Raw genomic sequence first — 21324 nt, 5'->3', positions numbered from 1 at the left:
CATTATAGCCCAGATTTAATAATATGTCTGCATTAAGTGCATAGTAATTACATAAATTGCAAAAAAGTGCAATAAACTACAAAAAAATTGAAAATCGTTTTTGTTTTTTTAACATATATTTCTAGTTAGAGAAATTTAAGAGTCTTATCCCTCAAAACTGTAAATACAAAAAAGTTGCACAAAATAGTTTCCCACCACAGGAAATTTATTTTGAGTGTCTTCATAGTTTTATATTTGAAATACACCAATTTTTATATACTGCAGGAAAAACGAAAATAAATATTATGATGCAAATTTGCAAAAAAGCAGCATATGCATCAAAATAAACTATTTCCAGCAGTGCAATATGAGTCCTAAGCATCCCAGAAACAACACAGAAAGTCATAAAGTCAAAGATAACTTTTAAAAACACCAGTATAGGCTCATTGAGGCCCGGGTGGTAAAAAAACTACATTTACGTTTCTGGAATATTATGTTTTTGTTGCTGCAAGTGCTTTTTATGCAGTTTTTGCAAAGCTATATGTGGAAGGAAACTGTGACCGAGGACAAGCTGATGGCATAAGATGTAAGTACAACTCCTCTGGTTTCATATGCAAAAAACATTATTGCGCTAGCTCACGTGGTGCAGAGCTACCGGGATTTAAAAATAGTTACGCAAAACAGAGCGTGCTGCTCTGACCGGTTTTAAAGGGTTAAGACAGTTCAGTTTGTGTCTGCAGACCTGCAGCAAACCCGCGTCGTCACTCTTAAACTTCAGGGTTTAGCAGTGTTTTAATATTTGACTCTGGGATCTGAGAGCGATGTTCGTATTCAATCCTCAACGAGCAGCAAGAAGAGTTAAAGTAGAGGTTTTGATCGGGCCTCATCACCTCCTCTGGCCTCTGCAGTGAAAAGCAGATCTGAGTCTGTAAAAGGAGCTGGATTTGCGTGATTGTCGTCCTGCTTTTGTTCCTCTTGTGTTTCCAGCTTCTCCATCATGGCGTCACCTTCTCCTCCTCCTCCCTCTGTTCCTCGCACCTCCTCCTTAATTAAAGGTGTTTATTTAGGGATTAATTTGCGCCCTGAATGGAGACAAAACGCTCCTTCCCGGCCCGGCTCAGCGAGCATCCGACAGCCCGCGGCGCCCCGGCAGCGCGGCGCTCGGGGACGTGTAGGAATAATGTGCTCGGGTGTTAAATTGAGGGCAGAGCTATTGTTCAGCACAAAAACCATTATCTCCACATTTCCAACCATCATTTTAATACCTCGTCCCATAACTGCTATTACCTCGTGTGATAATCCTGCCATTAATAACCTTTGCAGACTTTGTTGCTTCTGCTGCTCATTTGTGCTGTGAAACTATTTTGTCCTCGGGCTGTTTGGGGGGGGTACAGATGGAAACGCCGGCGCTCTGACCTTCAGCATGTTCACGCTGAGCTGAGCAGATTAAATAGAGCAAATTGGGCTGTGATTTTACTGTAGCTGGAAGTGGTTTGGACTTCTGTGGTCATGGCAGAGTTGCTTAATTAACTACATAAATGAACAACAGCACCAGGCCTGCTGGCTCAAACTGTCACCAGGTCTTTGTACAGGACGCCATGTGAACACGTTCACGTACCCGCCACATGTTCCAGGTTTCCAGAGGCTCCGTGCTCCTGGTTGCTGCGATACAAATACAAAATGCTGAGAAACTCATTAATATGAACTTTTCATCAGATTTATTCATACAACACCAAAACGCAACAAGAGTCACCTCAAGGTAGGGCTGCTCAATTAATCGAATTTTAATCTCGATTACGATCTGGGCTTTCAACGATCATTAAAAATGACTGAGCCGATTATTAGCCCCTCCCTCGTGCTTTACTCTCGCGCTGCTCCGTGTGGCAAATCGAGCGCACCTCTCTGCATTTCGAACACGCGTCACAACAATTAAGAGCAGCGGTCTCCAACCTTTTTTGCGCCACGGACTGGTTTATGCCCGACAATATTTTCACGGACCGGCCTTTAAGGTGTCGCGGATAAATACAACAAAATAAAACTAGTACCGGTACCGAAAAAAAGAAAATTTATTCATAACACACGTGAAAAGACCCAGGAAAACCGAGTAAACGATAAAAACGATAACAAAATAACGCTGAAAACCGATAAAAACCCTGAAAACTACACATTTCACACCTGAGCCTCAACTCTCGCGGACCGGTACCAAACGACTCACGGACCGGTACCGGTCCGAGGCCCGGGGGTCCGAGGCCTGGGGGTCCGAGGCCCGGGGGTCCGAGGCCCGGGGGTTCGAGGCCTGGGGGTCCGAGGCCCGGGGGTTGGGGACCGCTGATTAAGAGGACCCGAGTGAAGCTCGGAAAGCTAAGCAGAAGTTATTTGGAGAGGAGAGTGACTGCTGTTGGTTGAAAAGAGGTAAAAAAACTTCAGTGGTGTGGAAACATTATGGGTTCGAGTCAGACGTGGATCAAGTAGACACAGTGTGTAAACTTTGCTACAGTGTCGTAGCTGCACCACAGAGCAACACTGCAAACTTCACTAAACATAGATGTTTACATTTTAAATTAATTTCTTATATTGCAAACATTTGCACTGTTATCAGTATTTGCACTATTTTATATTATTTTTGACAATCTTTAAAGTCATTATTCAACACATTGTTATTAAAATTGCGCCACGGACCGGTTTATGCCCGACAATATTTTCATGGACCGGCCTTTAAGGTGTTGCGGATAAATACAACAAAATAAAACTAGTACCGGTACCGAAAAAAAGAAGATTTATTCATAACAAACGTGAAAAGACCCAGGAAAACAGAGTAAACGATAAAAACGATAACAAAATAACGCTGAAAACTTTACATTTCACACCTGAGCCTCAACTCTCGCGGCCCGGTACCAAATGACTCACGGACCGGTACCGGTCCGAGGCCCGGGGGTTGGGGACCGCTGCTGTAGAGCACGTTCACAGGCCTGCAGGCCAGTTTTCCCATGACCTCAGGAATAGGACATGTTCCTGAGTAAAGAGGGCGCGAGGTCGAACGGAGATGAAGGTCGATGGGATACCGAGAACAGCCGAGAGCATCGAGAGGCTCCGACCGTAACGAGAGGGGAGGATTTAAAAACACACACTGATGTTTAGACAGTTACATCTTATGAAAGCGCTCCTGACAAAGTGAAAGAGATGTGATTACATTTGTTATATTTAGTGGGCGTCGCCTTCAGAGGCTGTGCTTCCTTTACAGCATCCTTAAAGCTCAGTCTGTGCACTTTTCCTCTGTCCTGTTATTTCTTCTTTGTTGCTTTGACTCAGTCTGAACTGTTATCAGTGCAAAGTGTAACGTTACTAATACAGCCCTGATAAAAAAAGCTTAAGACCACCTGAAAAATGGCCAAAACTCATATTTTGACTGGTTGGATCTTAAGTTCAGAGTCGAGCTTCAACATGCGACAAGAAGAAATGGGAGCGACACAAACGATTTATTGAAAGCAACATTTAAACTGAAACAGGCAAAAGTTTAGGAAAAAACGTTTCCTTTTGTGAACATTGTCGGTTTCTTCTTGTCGCAGCTTGAAGCTCTACTTGGAACCTCGTTAAGATCCAAACATGCAAAATGTGATTGTTCGCCATTTTTCATGTGATCGTAAACTTTGGATCCTGACTGTTCTCGTTGTCAGGAGCAGGCGTGGTCGGTGCACACGTGTCGGTCGCTCGCTCCTGTGTCGTTCTGTTTTCAGACGCCGTGCATCAGCAGCGGGAGATCTAACAGCACGCAGGAAGCTAGAACGGGTTGGAAATGTCAACACCAGCTTTTATTTCTCTGTAGTTTGTTTGCCAGTAAAGACAAAAAGAAACATATTTGTCTTTGAAAAGCAGGAAATCGGTGTTAAGCGGACGCCTTTGGTCGGCCGTGCTTCGGCACATCTCGCACTTCATTTAAATAAAACCTGGAGAATCAGGAGAATCGCTCGTTTTTATCTGAGCTGGACAAAGCACGATGCTGAGGTGCGTTCTCCCAGTAGGCGGGATTTATCAGGCGCTGCTGTGACGTGTGTGCAGAGGAGACGCCGCAGTAAGACTGTGTGACATCGCGGCGAGCGCGACGTCCCGCCCGAGGGTCTCAGACCGTTCTTGTTGCCTTCAGGTAAGAAGGATTCATTGTTCTCTGCGTCTCACCTGCTGCTCTCGTCTCTTCTTCCAGGATCTTGGAGCTGCAGGAGAAAGGCGACCTGGACATCATGAAGCAGAAGTGGTGGCCCCGCGCCGGCCGCTGCGACCTCAGCAGCCACGCCAGCGCCCACCCCGACGGCCGCTCCCTCAAGCTGCACAGCTTCGCCGGCATCTTCTGCATCTTGGCCGCGGGCCTGCTGCTGGCCTGCCTGGTGGCCGGGCTGGAGGCTTGGTGGAACAGCAACCACTGCCGCCAGGAGCAGCCCAAAGAGGTGACCGAGCACAGGGCCCGGCGGACGGGCCAGCGGGGGGAGGACACTGCCACACTCTACTTTAAGGATCCAGCCGCAGACGCGAGCCCCGACTTAGTGGAGCTCCAGTACACCCAGCTGTAGAGGAGAGAGGTTTAGCAGTCAGGCAGGGCGGGAGGCAGAGTAGGTAGATGTGCTCTGTGCCGCTGACTGAAATCAAATTTGGTCTCTTCTTATTATTACTACACCCCCTCCATGTTTTTATTTTACCCGTGCATCGCTCCCCACCCACCCTGTCCCGAATACCCGAGCTCATCCAGGGCACACTCCACCTCACCATTACCTTTACTAATGTGCTCATGAAACGACGAGGCCTTACCAGCAAACGGTGCCGAATTAGCTCAGCCAGTCAGGAGTCAGCGTGGAAACACCCGCAGACTTTAATGATTGATTCCCGCAGCGGCGGCTCTGTAGCGTTCAAGGGCTCGGTATTGAATTATTGTTATAAACTCGCTTTGTGTGGTAAGGCTTTGGTAATGTCCTGCACCCAGGGGTTGTTAAAAGAGATTATAATTAGCAGGAGAGAGGGTGGGAGCTCGCTCAGGCGGAGAAGGACACTTACGGAGTTTTTAGCGTGGAAAGAAAAAGTTGTTTGTCACATTAAACGCAGCTCGACCTGCAACCGTGCACTGTTGTTGTTGGAAACTGGAGCCTCACCAAGTGCCTACTGAATAAGAATCAGCTCGCTCTTTTATTAATGAAGCACACGCTGCTCTCACAGACGAGCTAATAGTTACACCTGCGGTTCGTGAAAGATGAACGATATTAATGAACGGCCGCCTCCTCGAAAGCTGGAAACATCCCGTAATTAAAATGTCTTTAGTGGATAAATATCCGGAAGTTCTCTCGTCACAACAGGATCATATTGTTCTGATTTAACACGACGTCATTAAGAAACACAAACCTGTCAAACTGCGAGGTGTTAGCCTCAGAGTGACGCTGTCCCTGTGCCAAACAATAGACTCTGACATACAAGTGCGTCGTGTAATTTTACGCTGCTGTTGAACTCTGCAGATGAGAGTCTGACAGTTTCAGTGACTGCTGCTGCTGCACATCTGCAACAGGCCATAAAGCTTCAATAACAAAATCTGACTCCAAAACAAATTCAGCATCAGCTCATCGAGTTTCGTCCCGTCGGAGTCGTGAACGTGCGGCTCTTTAGCTGCTAAATGTTCCACTTTGCTCACCTCGCTGGGCTCCAACTGTCTGCTGTGCAAAGAGGCTTTTTAGAGCTTTTTCCCCCTGAAAGGGCCACAAAAGATTTATGCAGCCAATCTCCTCACAGCAGAGCTGTGACATCACTCAGCATGAAATGTGGACACGAGTGAAAGTTCAAATGGGACAAACACCTTCAGTCGGATGATTTCTGTGCAGAGTGATGCTGCAGACATCAGGCTGCAGAGAACAGAGTGAGGCAGCCGTCTGCTTCTGTGTCAGTGTGAGAGGATAAAAGCTTTGAACAGAGATCAGCTGGCCTCACCTAACACAACACCAACACAGGGCAGCGTACAACTACAGATGAATTTGGACGCCCCATCACAACTCTACAAGCAGCCCATCAGAAAGCACTGACCTGCAGCACAAAGCTTCCTGTAAATATGCTAATAAACATCCTAGAGTCTCCCCGTGCACCAAAACTGGAGCTCAGACTTCTAGAAAGGTCTGTTAGTACAACAACGTCCCAACAGCCGTATAGTTGGTCAGATAATGTCATTAAAAATGTTCCGACAGCACAAACACAAACGGGTCCAGTTCAGGGACTTCAGTTGGCTGAGGTGGAGAATAGCAGACAGCTAGCAGCTGCAGCCGCCTGTGTCACCACCTGCCAGTCAACATCGGAGTCTATGCTGTAAGACTCACTGATGCCCCAAGTGGACATTAGAGGAACTGCAGCTTTTGGCAGTTCCACGCTGAGTTCAAATTACCAAAAATACCCACAATCCTCTGTGAGACTGAAATTATGTCACGTGCATCATTTAAATAAGCTTTGAGTGACCAGAGTTACTCAGATCTTTATTTATAAAGCCCCAAATCACAACAACAGTTGCCTCAAGACAACTGTAAAGTAAAGTCCAATAATACAGAGAAAACCCAACAATCATATGACCCCCTATGAGCAGCACTTTGGTGACAGTAGGAAGGAAAAACTCCCTTTTAACAGGAAGAAACCTCCAGCAGAACCAGGCTCAGGGAGGGGCGGGGCCATCTGCTGCAACAGTCAGGAGTGAGGGGAGGAAGGCGGGACAAAGAGATTAATGATCAGCTGATAACTACGATGTGGTCACTTCTGACTCCACAAACGTACGATGACAGAAGCTGCGATGCTAAACCCGAGTTAGCTCCATTCAGCCTTTGACTCCTCCTTCCGGTCATACATGACGTTTGTTATTGGTTGAGAACCACCAAGTATACAGTGCTGTGTGTTACCGTGGTTATTGTGTGGCCTGTATATTGTTTGAAACGGGGACACGGGCGCTACCAAAGACACCGCTCGAACACGAAGCTGACCTCAGACCTGCCTTTCCATGTCCTACCTCCAGACATCAACATACACCTCGCAGCACTACGCAGGGCTGACCTCACAGACAGGCTTCAGTCATGTGACAGGGGACGAACAGGCCTCGATGTGGATCCATAAACTAAAGTGTGAGCAGGCAGTGTGCACGCCGGGTGTGTCACCCTTTAGCAATAAGATCTGTCTCCGACATCCCCGTCCATAACCCCTGGTTCTATCACTGTGTCACGTCTTATTGCAAATTATATGTCAATGTGGACACCCCTGTTATCTATCTCCTCTCCTTCTCTCCATCTATCCTTTTCATTTTTTGATTTACACTTGACTGTCTATGATCTCGTGCAGGTTACTAAGGATTACAGGCTGGCAAGGGTTTCTGGTCCATTGACATATAATGACATTACAACTGCTTCATCGGAGGGGAGGAGGGACATTTGGACAGACAGAGAGAGAGGCTGGGATGAAGCAGAAGCTATTGATACAGGTCAGAATAGACCTCCTATATACAACCTTCTAAAATACGACAAAAGAAATCAAACACATCTGTGCCGTCGCCAAGCTCCTCTTTGTTTTTGTTCTTTCCTCTCGGGGGTTAAAGTCTTTCTGATTTTCTGAAACTAAATCTGCAGGCATACAGGAAGTCATTTTTGTCAGTTTCCAGCACAAATTCAATTATGTCTGTGATCATTTTAAAGGTTAGGACTCATTCTTCCCCTGGTGTAATGCTTATTAAGCAGAGTTTGCTAATTAGACGAGTGTAGAATAATAATAAAATAAAGAATTAGGATTTTTTCTATGCAGATGATGAAGTTGTGACCTTCTGAGAACTCGCTACTAACGCTGCATCCCGTCATCATTAGAAACCTTCCCGGTTCTCACGGTGCCTTCTCTGTTTCTTTCTCTCATTGGTCATCTTTAACTGTTTGAACACATCTCATAAGGGCTGACCTCACACCTCCGTTTGACTGAATCACCAAGGTTCACGACGAACTCAGTGCCTTTCACACAGCTTTTATTGAGCAGCGTTTGCATAAACCTTTAAAAATCCATCAAAACATCTACGAGAAATGGAGCAGCTAAATATCAGAAAGCTTGATGAGGATAGTTTTGAGTTGGTGATCGTGCCTACAACCAGCAAGCAGCTCCGTGGAAGGCCTGCACGTGCATTTGCAAACCTTGAATTTAATTTTAACATTGCAAGGAGCCAAATCTGTCACAGGACAAGCAGTGAATCGTGTTGAGGTGACTGAGAAGCTTCAGGAAACAGCTCAGGAAGTCATAGCAGAATTTTGACCCTGGAGAGTATAAGATGCTTCTGGTTACGCCACTTTCAGCCCTGGATGCTGAACTCTTTGGGTTGTAGATGGAGAACCATCCTTGACATAAGCTCACACGAAAACTCCCACATGTAAGAAAATCTTTTTAGTCTTTCACAGGCGAAGTCTTTTTGATCGTTCCTCCTGTTTCTCCGTCTGAATCAGCTCAAAGTAGCTGCTGTGTGAAAGTGGCAGCTGGCCCTGATGGAGCCAGACTGCATTAGAAAAAGTTCGACTTTAAGACTTTTGGAGAGCCACTTAGCTAACAGCAAATTAGCTTCACAAAGCCAGACTCCGTTTCAGATTTCATTGTAAAAATTATCCAGTCAGCTGAAGTGGCAGCTGGAGCCTGAAGTGTTCAATCTGAACAGTGTGGCGTTCATGTGATGTCACTCGCCGTGAACCCGGCGATCTCAGGAAAAACGTTGCACCTGCGCCTGGATCATTTTTCCTCTGCACAGGTTCTGATCGATGCTTTGAAAACGTTTTGAAGGTCAATAACAGCTTAAGAAAGTCGTGCACTCATCTAATTACTTGTATCAAGACCTTCTGACCGAAGCGTCTGGGTCAACAGCACTTTATTGATTAAGATGTCCATCGATCGACTGAAAACCACAATGAAGACGCAGAAAATATGGTTTTGCTTTGCCGAGCTGAATCTAAATTGAAAAAAACGATTTGCCTCACTTGACCTTTCATCTTATGGTGTCAGTAGCTGGTAATAAAGTTTTGACCTATCGGTTATTGCTCGTCTCTGAGCCTAAAGATGATTAAGACTGTTGATGATTCCTGACTGCGGCTTTACCAAGTGTGCTTATCTGGAGGCTTTGACCACGTTGTGGATCCAACGATTAAATGAAGACACAGAAATGTTGTTCTGGATTTTATTGCACGCGTGATGAATATTATTATCTGCTTCCTGAGGACTGCATGCCGTGTGTCATGTTTCCAGACGTCTGTGGCTTTTTTCAGCATTTCTGTGTTTGTTATTTAAGTGATGACCGAGCAAATTTAACGCTTTCATTAAAAAACTGTTTTTGAAAATCAGTATTGCAGTAAAACAGGATTCTCCTCCATTTAAACGCACTTGGTGATGCTGGCTGGTCAGCAGGAGGACCAACTGCGGTTGGTGGTAAAGAGCAAACCAACGATACCTTTAAACCACACCTGGAAAGCTGGCGCTGGCAGGAAACGCGTCTCAAGTCCTACACGAAGGATTATTTTGGTCTTCGTCTCTTTGCCGCATAAAATCCCTCAAACCTGCTGAAACATGGACTGTTTTTGGTACCTACACAGAACCGTCGTAGAACTGATGAGAAACACGTGTTGGTAAGATGTCGGGCTACTTTGTGCTTTTCTAGAAGTTTCTAGAAGTTTGCTGGAGAGATGAACTCTAGTGTTTGTTGATGGTACGAGAGACGCTGGTCCAACGTTTACTCCAAAATCTTCCACAGACATTTAGCTGGACTGAGATGAAGTGACAGCATTATTAACATGATTCGTGATCTACAAATTGCAGCACCCCATTAACTCTGGAATAGAAATAACTCGTCACCAATAAATCAAATCACTCTGAACAACTTTGCATCGAGCAACAGTGGCGGTTCCCTCTAAGCAGGACCACGGCACAAAAAGAGCCCCTCACGAATAATCAAAAATTCAAAGGCTTGTTTGGGCTCCAGCGAGCGCACAGATCCGTCAGTCAGTCAGCTGCGGCTTTTAAAATGCGTCACTATACAATCGACATTTGGTTGAAAACTGAAAGGTGACAACACTTTTCCAGGATTTTGGAAAGATATTGGAAAAACAATTATTAAGACGAAAAGAAAGACTGTTGCACAAAGTCCTGCAAGAAGTCCTATCAGAGTGAAGATCTCAGCCCTCTGCTTGGACCTCAATGGCTACTTTCAAGTCACAAAGGATAAAAAAAGTTTTGTAGATTTTGGTTATTCTACGTTTGAGAAAGAAGATTACCCAGCGTACAACCCTCACCAGGCCCAAAACTGGCCAATGAGCATGCAGCTGGACAGTCGAGTGCTCTTAACCCTTAAGACCCCACGCTCCGTTTTGCGTAACTATTTTTAAACCCCGGTAGCTCTGCAACCACGTGAGCTAGCGCAATATTTTTTTTTTGCATATGAAACCGGAGGAGTTGTACTTACATCTTATGCCATCAGCTTGTCCTCGGTCACAGTTTCCTTCCACATATAGTTTTGCAAAAACTGCATAAAAAGCAGTTTTTGCTTTTTATGCAAAAAAAAGCAAAAAAGTTGCTTGCAGCAACAAAAACATAATATTCCAGAAACACGCTTTGCCGATCCGATCAGCTGTTTGTAACACTTCCTACGTCCATCAGAGCGAACTATCGCATGTCCGCCATGACCTGCCCGAAACCGGAAGTGACGTCATTTTCGCAGAAAAGTAGTTTTTTTCCATCAAGGCCTCATGAGCCTATACTGGTGTTTTTAAAAATTATCTTTGACTTTATGACTTTCTGTGTGGTTTCTGGGATGCTTAGGACTCATATTGCACTGCTGGAAATAGTTTATTTTGATGCATATGCTGCTTTTTTGCAAATTTGCTCTATAATATTTATTTTTGTTTTTCCTGCAGTATATAAAAATTGGTGTATTTCAAAAATAAAACTATGAAGACACTCAAAATAAATTTCCTGTGGTGGGAAACTATTTTGTGCAACTTTTTTGTATTTACAGTTTTGAGGGATAAGCCTCTTAAATTTCTCTAACTAGAAATATATGTTAAAAAAACAAAAACGATTTTCAATTTTTTTGTAGTTTATTGCACTTTTTTGCAATGTATGCAATTACTATGCACTTAATGCAGACATATTATTAAAATTTGGGCTATAATGGTTGTATTGATGTATAGCAACTTGAAATGCTCCCAAAAATGGCTCCACAGCATGTAAACATATAGACCTACCATAGAACCAAGCTCTGGCGGACTTGGTTCTATGGTAGGTCTTAAAGGGTTAAAGAACGCTGAGACGACAACAATGAAACACCAGGACACAGTTTCACTCGTTGCTGCTAATTTGAAAACAGAAATGCAAACACACGTTCTTGTCTTTTATCTTTTTTATTGCACTTGATTGGCAGATCTGACCAACTTACACAGTCAAGTATTATATAAAAGTGAACACGCCGTCTAAATGGAAATGATTCTCCTTTGCTGATTTTATTCATAATAAGCCTCTGGACAGTGAAAACATATGACTTCCTTATACAACCAGGAAAGACAACTTTGACCTTTCATCTTTCCACCAAATCTCAACATCTAGCAAAGTTCTCCTCAGCTGGGTTGGATGTAGAGACACAGTCGATGGTGACCTTTGGTTAATAAGACGTTATCAGATGGATCGTGTCGGTGTTAGAGGCGATCGCCGAGCAGAACAGCCTTCGCTCATCTTCGCAGGGCCACTTGAATCTAAAATGAACCAGAAACAATCAGTAACTGTTCTTATCACACTTGAGCACAACCCACTCGACAGTCACAGTATTTGCAAAGTAGCAGGAGGCAGAGTGATTTAAAAGGCCCCCCAGTGGGAGCACTCATTAAAAGAGCTGTTTGTTTTCCAAATTAATGGAGACTTTCAGACGGCTGTTCTTCCTCTGCACTTACATCACCAGCCTGCCTTTAACGACCGGCTGAGGTTTAATCCCTGGCATTTATTTATTTAGGCTAGCTGCCAGTTTGAAAACATATTTTAATGAGGCGCTGGTCGGCTGAAACAATAACCTGAGCTGAGATGTTTTAATTGGCTTTGAGAGGAGCTCTCAGAGGCTGGAGTGGGATCATTCAAAGCAAACACACTGCATGTTCATGTGTTGCTTATTGGTTGGAACAAAGACACACGATTAGCCTCGGCGCTGCTCCACCGCATCGAGACGCTCTGAGAGTTGGAGGCTTCGCTAGTGGGTTTCCACCAGAAGAGCTCTCTGTACTACTCTGCATGAAGAAACGTTCATCTGCAGAGCTCACACTTCACTTTAAATGACTCAGAGACAAACTTCTTCCTTGTTTTTTTCATTTTAAGTCTTCATCCTGCTAACTAAAAGAGCTCTGAGGTCAGGCCCTGGGTAGATTTGGTGACACAGACTGTCGATTGGCCATCAGGAGCATCTGAGAAAATGAAGCTTCGGTTCATTTGATCTACGAGCAAGAAGAAAAGACTAAGCAGGGTGTGATAAGGAGTGCGTGTAATCGGCAGGTCACCACCGTACGAGCAGGCGGCGTCCTTCAGCTTCTCAGTCAGATCGACACCACAACCAAACGCCGCGTGAACTCTGCAGAGAACCAGCCCTCACACAGCATCCCCTCTCACTGTTTGCAGTTAAAGCCAACTGCTGGTTTGCTAGCTTAACATTTTTAACATTAGCAGCCTGAGACTGCATCCTTTCACACTTTGTGTCATGCATCCAGTCCCTGGATCCAGAAAACGGTCTGATTGTGTCCGAACGTGTCGTAGCTGTAAAGAAGCTTCTCTTTTATCTGAGCTCATAAAATCTCTCAGAATTTAACAAACAGTCACGTGATCTGTTTATCAGTGGAATAAAATCATTTCTAGTCCATGCCAGTAGTAATCCCAACAGTGTGACAGTAAAACAAACTCGATCAAACCTGCGGGGGTGGGGGTCGGGTAGTTGCATGCCTTCTGTATTATGCTGCTAACACTGCACCATGACTGAATATGTATGTGGTATTAATCTGTAATGTGTCGTGTGCATTGTTGAGTGTCGCCGGTGTCACTGTGATGTGGGACTAATCTCACTGTTTCTGGACTGAAGCCTGATGCTGGAGCCAGGCTGCGTTCAGGAACGTTAACTGGTTTGCTGTAAAGCGATTGGCCGCTTTAAGACCCTCTCCTAAAACAATCATCATCCGGCCGCGCTGCAGCAGTCGCGCGGACGTGTCGAGAATCTGGCCTCAGATTCAAAGCCTCGCTTTCACTATGCGAATCACGCCTCCTTCCTCCCGCACGCCCCTCGTCCTTTACCTTCCCCTGACCAGCGCACTAAAGCAGACCCGCGGTTCAACACTCGGGTGTCTATTAATACCTAACAGGTATGCACGTCTGCAGTCAGCAGGAGATGCATCGTCAGCCAGTGTGGCGATTAAATTATTCTGATAGGAAACCAATTCTCTGATCCTCCTGTGACGAGCGTAGCAGCTCCGAGGGCGGCGAGGGCAGAGAAAGCACAAACATAGCTTCAGCTTATAAATCTAAAATTGATCTCAGATGTGATTCATGACAATCTCGACATAGTCAAGCCTCCAACAGCTCTACAGCAGACGACAGTCAGCTTGGCACCAGGGTCGGTTTCCTCCATACATCAAGCCGTTACTGCTCACTGGCCAAGTTTGATTTCAAGTTGCACATCCAGATTGGTTTCTGTGGCCTCAGTTCGCACTGGGCTCTTCAAACCAGACTACAAAATGAAACCGGGCCGGTCTATCAGCTGGATCGCTGATAGAAGCTCGTCAGTTCAAACAAACATATCAGATTGAGAATGCATGGAGCACACGCTGACCTGAATCAGTCTGAGAAATCGGCCCATCGCCAATCTCAGCCTCTGTGTCCCTCCCTCCCTCTCTCCCTCCCCCTGTCTCTCCACTGTCCTCCTCCATCCCCACCCCACCGCCCCACTCCTCAACTTATAGGACAAGGAGGTGAACCTGGAACAGGTGCATCGTCGTATGAACAGTCTTTTGGACGAGGACTTGGCCCACAAGCAGATCCCCGGCCCCTCTATCGAGATCTCTGCGCTGGACATCGGCAGCATGCAGCCCAGCCAGGCCTCTCTGGTCCCGGGCCCGGAGTCCAGGCGGGACTACCCGCCCTCAGGCCTCGCTGTGACCACCTTCCTCCCCGGGGAGGGGGCACCACCTCCTCCTCTTCCCCATCCTCACCATGGGGGGACCCTAGGCAGGACGCTACCCCCATCCCAGGGCCCTGGCAGCAGCACGTTGCCCCCGCACCACCCGCTCAGCAGCACCAGCCTCAGCGGCACCATGCAGTGCAAACACAGGGCACCCAACGGGGGGCTCTTCCGGCAGAGCCCTGGCAAGACACCCATGCCAATGTCCTACCAGGCAGTCTCCGCAGGACCCATACCCGAAGCCATTGAGGCCACCCACAGTACATCGATATAAGATCGGAGGGGTAAACGGGGGCGGTGGGTGGGAGGGAGGCTGCTCTCTGGACCTGGGTCCAGGTTCGGATGCGAGGCGGGTTGATGGGGAAAATTATTATAGAGGAAAAAAACATATATGTACAAAGTAAAAAGATTTTGTATCTCACTATCTGTTCAGAAACACACACACGAAAAATCTAACAAAAAACAACAAAAAGCGGCGGCGGGCTGGAGGGTGTAATTTTTCTCGTGTACATATCTGTAAATACCAAGAGAACGAAGTGAGGTTAAAGTGTATTTTGAATATTCTCAATTTTTGAAGTTGAGTTATAAAAACAAACAAAATGAGATAAAAAAAATATATAAACATTGATGAAAAAGTTATGACTGTTTGAATGGCTTTGTAAATTTTGTTCAATTAAACAATGACGCGAAATTCATTGTGATTGTTTTCTAAGTGCCGAAATTAAACGATGTCTCTCCACAACTCATTGATGTAAACGACTACCCATGATGCACCGCTGTAGGGACATTTTTAGTGGTGGACACCTGCTGTTATGCACCTCTGTACCAACCCTATATATATCTTCAGCATCGGACAAAAAAAATCACTCTTTGTTTTTTCCCCATTTGTATTAAATATATAATATACATTTTTTTTTCCAAGCGAAAGTCTACATTCGTTTCTTACGTTGACTGTAAATGATGTTCGTTCAAACACTGAGGGGAAACAAGCGGGTTTTTATTGGGTTCATATTTTACACACAGTTAATGGTTTGTTTTTATAGCGAGTTTTTATTTGGCGTCAGTACTGTCCAGGTGAGAGTCTGTTTGTGACGAGCAAATGAGCGAAGAAGACTACGTACGGCTGCGAGCGCACCGACCGCTGTCTTTAGGTCAAACGATGATGCTGTCGTGCAAACCTGGCCTCTTTGTGGAACACGACAGGGTGTAGAACCGCGGTTCCCTACCCACGCCGTACAGCTCTTAATTTTAAAGTCAAATATCATATTTTTGAACTGTAAATGCAGTCGTGCGTTCGACGTGATGAAATCTCCCAACAGTTTCTGTAGTCCCGTTAAACCACTTACTACAAAAACCTTTTCTGGGTCACATGTTTAAGGTTGGATGAACCACAAACCTTTTGACATCAAACAGAAACCAACCCGACTTCGAGATGAGGAAACACAAAAACACTTGTTCTGGGTTTCAGAGAGATGCTTGACCTTCTAAATGATGAATAGTTTTAGAGTTCGTCTTCTTCGTCGCACCGCCAGCAAACCAGTGAAAATCAGTTACAGTCCTTTTCTATGAAACTCTATCCTGATGCTTTTAGACTAATGAAAAGTTGGCACCAATTTAAAACAAGTACTGGTCTGCTTCCCAACTCTGAGACAGACCCTCTTGTTAGCCAAATATATACAAAAAAACAGAAACTTTGATTTGATATTTTCGAGCTTCTGTTTGCATTTGAAGGAAGTGTCAGATTCAAATTGGTGCCAGAACGATTGATGGTTACTAATTTATTCAAACAGGCTTCGACTGTTGCCAGAGTGGACAACTCTGAAATTACAGACCTGAAACACAAGAAAAGTTGTGACAAACCAAACGTATTCGCCTTTCCATCCTTACTCTTACTAACCGACACTTTTGTTTTCAGGCAGTCGTAAAGCTTCGTTTGGGACCAAATATCGAAGCTCGGCCGAGTTCCAACAGCAGTCGGTGTGAACGCAGCCTTAACCTTAAGAAAAAATATAAAGATACTAAATATATATGTCTTTAATTTTTATACTCGAGAATTTTACGTCACGCAAGTTTCTTCTTGCAAAGCAGTGCAGTTATTCTAACGAGGAGTGAGAGAGCGACTCAGAGAGGCATCGTATTTCCACAAGTCATTCCTAATGAGATCCATTATCACCTGCAGGGATGACAGAGGGCGTCATTACCCAAAGTGCAGACAGAGGCTCATGATGATGGCCGTTCTGCAGGTGCCATACCTCAACTGCTAAAACAGAGGGAAGTTAAATATATTTGCTAAACACTGGATAGTTTTTTCTCTATAGGATACTGTGAGAGGAACATTTATGGTAAAAGTATTTAACAACAGAAATATATAAAACCGACCATATCACCCCCACCTTTTTGCTTTTACAAGCGCGGTTAACGTGCATCTATGGGCCTAATGACTGTCGACTTCATTTACATTAGCCTGACGCTGGCTGTTTGGATCCATGTGGATCACACACAGTTTTCAGGACATTAGCAGCAAAACGCAGACCCGCTCATCTCATTTATAGGACGTGTACGTGGGCGGAGGAAACTGAGGAACCTTAACTTGTCAGAATGAAGAGCTCTAGTTCCAAAACTCTGTAGATCGGACATCGAGTCTTGTGTTGTTGGTAGGTTTGTGGTTGTTGGACAGGCGGCAGATTAACTCGATCATTAAACTACAGACACGAGCGTTCTGTGGAGGTTTTACTGTCCGGTTCTGTCGCACAGCACTTCTTCCACACTGGGGAAACACAGACTCACAGACTGAAAGATTTTTAACTTCTAACAGCGAGTTGTTTTTGGGCAGTCCCTTAGAAAAGGTGACATGTGATTAAACACCTGTTTTTATAAACCTTGGGTCCTGATAATCTTGTAGACCAGGGTTGGGGAACTCCAGGCCTCGAGGGCTGGTGTCCTGCAGGTTTTAGATCTCACCCTGGGTCAACACACCTGAATCACATGATTAGTTCATTATCAGGCCTCTGGAGAACTTCAGGACATGTTGATGAGGTCGTTTAGCCATTTAAATCATCTGTGTTGGATCAAGGACACATCTAAACCCTGCAGGACACCAGCCCTCGAAGCCTGGAGTGAAGTAGATGATGCTTTTATCACTGTGTGTAGAGCAAACACACTCCCTAATGTCTCCTTAAGGGTGCTCCCCAACGGCAGCAGTCTCCATCATATTAAGCTCAACTCAAGTTTCTGCAAATGAAAAAAATCCTTCAGAGCTTTTTAACAATTTGACACCAGAATAATAAAAACATTCTTTATTAATTCAAATAGGTTTGCTACTAAAGCACAACACATCCAACAATTACAACCCGAGGAAAAAACGTGACCTCGTAAACTCTTGGAAACATCCCCAACAAAGCCTATTTGTCCAGTATTTTTCAGTGTTCACACCAAGGTGTTGACCCAGATCAAAATTTTGAGAAACGGTCCAGAACAAATCTGATCTACGTCCTCGATACTGTGGGTCCACTGTCCAAAAGCCAAAGCTGTTGAACCGGTGGCTTTAATGTTGTGGCTGATTGAATCCAGCGGTCTGTTAAAGGCTCGACCACAAAACGCAGAAATTTAGGAATAAATTCTTCCAACACCAACGACAAGCCGATGTACTTCTTTGTTTCGCACCATGCAAAAGCATGTTATGGCTCTTATCAATGACAGGTTAAAGGTAACATTTACAGTTTGTCCCTGACTACGCATACACGCAGTACCGCTGTCACGTAACACCTTAGAGTGTGGATAAAACACTTGGTTATGTTGCTGTTCATTCATGCTCCTAATTCTTGATCACTTGAGAAATGTAACTGTAAAAGCACTGTGCCGAATCACTCAGATCATAGGACCAAGGTTTGTTTTTCATAGCTGTATTAAATCTGAGTCATTGAACTGGGAAGGTTTAACGTGTGACTGTGAAGATTTACGTTGTTGCCAAGCAGAAATGTTCATTATTCAGTTTCACCATGATTCTGTTAGAGCTCTGCTGAAACGCTAATGTTCTGTGTCTGTGTGAAAACCAATTCTCCGGTGACACCAAGTAAAACCTGCCATGTGTTTCATCCTGTGCGTAAACGGACACGCAGAAACGTGACGGTCCTCGACTCTGACGCAGCTCCCGTCTGAACACACTCTATATGGATGTTTTCTTACTGTGTCAGTAGTTGCTTCTCTGTCGTGAACCAACTTGCTTTTCACACTGTGCTCCACCACGTGACGGACGGACAGAGCGAGGTTACGATTGGTCAGCAACGAGGAAGTGACCGGGAGGGCGGGGCGATAAGGGCCTACGTGTGTCCTGTTTATGTTCGAACTCCAACACCCCGACAGAGGATGAACACATGAACTGTCAGAGCATACAGACTGTCACAGTACATCTAAGGGAGACCCTTATTTTATTTATGAATATGCTGCTTGGAGTTTCTTAAACTTTAATAAAGAAATATGGTTTACAAATCTGTTTCTGATATGTGTCACTGACAACACGTCTCTTCTACTTAATGCAAACTGTTACTGTGATATTGTCAAGAAGCAGCAACCTCCGAGGGTGAACTGTGCCAAAAGCGGCACTTCCTCTAATATCCCAGCCCGTTCTCACTCCCGAGGCGTAACATGCCGACGTTATGTCACGTCCCGCGGCGTTCCTGAGGAACGCGAAAGGAGACCTTCGGCGTTCTTATGGTACGAGGCGGGTTATGGGCGAAATCCAGTGCAATGACGCTCCCGCGGTAATAGACGTTCCAGCCCTGTATTCCAGCCCTAAACCTAACCTTATCCCTAGCCCTAACCATAACCTTTTTCCTGAGGTTAACCATGACTTTAATGATGTTAAATAGCGTGTTTCTAAGCGATTTGAAGAAAAAGAGCGAACATGTGTAAATTGAGTCCATACGGTTCTCATATTTCCTCATTTTTCCGAGGTCGTCATTTAGGAACGTGGTGGGTAGCCGAAAACGTAATATGTTGACAGTTTGTCACCTAGCGTAAAATGTTACGCTTTGGGAGTGAGAACGTGTTGAATATCCAATAGAATCCGTCCCTGTAGACTCGTATATTTAAATGTCTGTTTGCCGAGTGTGGTTCCAGTGATTTATTGGCATGGCCCTGAACACTGCCACTGATGAACAGGTATCTGTGTCTGCTCGTTGTACCCATACCTTGCTAGTGTTAGGCCGCAGTCACACAGGCCTATAGATCGGTCAGCTACTCCATGGTAACCACCAGTTGCTGGGTAAAAATGTGTGACCATTTGGCGAGTGTTTTCAGGAGGTTGTTTGCTGTTGTTAAATGTGCTGCACTGCTTTGGTTGCTCACAGATTGCTGCTGTCGACAGTAGTCTGCAAATGGTCTGCAAACATGTGGCAACTACTTACCAACCAACTGTGAAAATGTGAAGAGTGCGACAGGAAGCAGAGACTGTTTGCCTTCAAAGTAAAAGCAGTAAGGCATGACTTTTACTTTGAAGACAAATGGTCTCAGCTTCTGGTGTGCTTTGACTTTTTCACTGCTGCTCGGTGGTTGGAGAGTGTTAGCAGACCGGTTGGTATCTGCTTGTGTATCTATCCCACTTATCGGTTCCACTTGCACCACAATCGTGTGATTTGAGTTTGTGTGCTGGAGGAGGAAAAAGAGGCGCCGTCTACAGTGGATATGGACATTACTGTTATATCTATCACATGAAAAGGTCGATTCAATTCAATTCAATTCAATTTTATTTATATAGCGCCAAATCACAACAAATGTCGCCTCAAGGCGCTTCATAGATACAGAGAAAAGCCCAACAATCATATGACCCCCTATGAGCAAGCACAATGGACAGAAACAGCAGCATTATGATGCTAACACAACTTCAGCTGTTTGCAAGCATCTGCACAGACAGCATGCTAACGCTAAGCTAGCCACAAACCCAGAGTGGAAGCAGCCAGACCCTGAACTTCAACAGGTAACAAACCGATGAGCAGTCGGGCTGGAGCCGCCGTTTCTACCTGTTCATGTTTCTAAAGCAGAATCACCATGGCAACGGCTTCAGTGTCTTTGTGCTGTGTTTTCATCTTTGTGTGTGTCCTCATTATGATAGAGGTTTGTTGTGTGTGTGACGTAGCCTGTAGGTTTATACTGGTAATGACGAGACCGTTTCAAGTCATTTTACAGAGAAATGCAAATACATTCTCCTTGGAGTAATTAAGTACTCATTACTTTTAAGAAAGTGTTATGTGCAATGAAACTAATGGTATCTTTTATATACTTTACTCTGACACTTACACCAGCAAACTTAAACTCATCCTGTTTGACAAGTGGAACCAAAAGGTCTGACATGTTTATGTCATAATTCAATGTCAGCCATGCATTTTGTGTTCTGTGAGTGCCTCGGTGTGTCCCAGCTGCTAAGATGAAGTAAAACTGAACACCAGCTTTTCCAACATCAGCTCTGAATGCGTCTCTTTGTCCTCGACTGCAGGCTGAACTGAAAATGATTGGGTTTGTAACTGTTAACTGAATCAAAATCAATGCATCATGTTTAGCTGTGACAAATTCTGAGATTATATTTTGTATAATGTCTAAAGAAACAGAAGGAAAGTAAAATAAACCAGGCCTCTCAGTAGTCTGTGCGTACGCTCGGCTCAAGGTTGGAGTTTTTGCTCAGTTCTCCACTGATTTTCATGAAATTGAGTTTGGTGATTGGTGCTGGAAATAAACCTGTCCTGTGCCTGTGGCTGTGGTGGAGGAGGTCGAAGAGCACCGGGAGACAACTCTCAATAAAGCCATCAACAAAGACTTCCAACAAAATCAGCAGGTTTGTTCAACTCTAGCTTTTTACATTTGAGGCAAATCAAGAGGCTAAAAACATCAGGCGCACACAGAGTTAAGAAACAACCACTTTCCTCGGGTCCTGATGCCAGAAAATCTACATTGTTGTGACATGTTGGTGTCACATGTTGCCTTTAGTCCAATGCTGCATGCATTTTGACATTAGTATATTAGAGGCCACAGAGATTACAGGTTTTTGTCCTGTCACTGCTGCTATAACATGCTGGGATTCATGCTGCTGTCAAAGGCACCTCGTGTCTAACTGAGATAAAGCAGCATTACCTGATACCCAGACA

At 44.8% G+C, this 21324-nt stretch overlaps 1 protein-coding gene across 3 annotated transcripts in view; it reads left to right on the top strand.

The window, feature by feature from the left end:
- The window catches only part of grid1b (glutamate receptor, ionotropic, delta 1b), a 668767-nt gene extending 653888 nt beyond the window's left edge, over window positions 1-14879 (top strand). For 2 of the 3 annotated variants that reach the window (XM_085170470.1, XM_085170472.1), the window contains 3 exons: window positions 4178-4418; window positions 7318-7456; window positions 13971-14879. In XM_085170470.1, coding sequence (XP_085026596.1) covers window positions 4178-4418; window positions 7318-7456; window positions 13971-14437 — 847 coding nt within the window. In that variant the 3' untranslated portion in view covers window positions 14438-14879. The remainder of the gene's footprint in view (window positions 1-4177; window positions 4419-7317; window positions 7457-13970) is intronic. The other variant, XM_085170471.1, reaches the window with a different exon arrangement.
- Window positions 14880-21324: the final 6445 nt, after the last annotated feature.

The sequence above is a fragment of the Neolamprologus multifasciatus genome, chromosome 8 (assembly GCF_963576455.1).
Source record: "Neolamprologus multifasciatus chromosome 8, fNeoMul1.2, whole genome shotgun sequence".
Taxonomy (NCBI): domain Eukaryota; kingdom Metazoa; phylum Chordata; class Actinopteri; order Cichliformes; family Cichlidae; genus Neolamprologus; species Neolamprologus multifasciatus.
The sequence above is the reverse complement of the archived record's forward strand: the minus strand, read 5'-3'. Positions and strand labels throughout refer to the sequence as shown.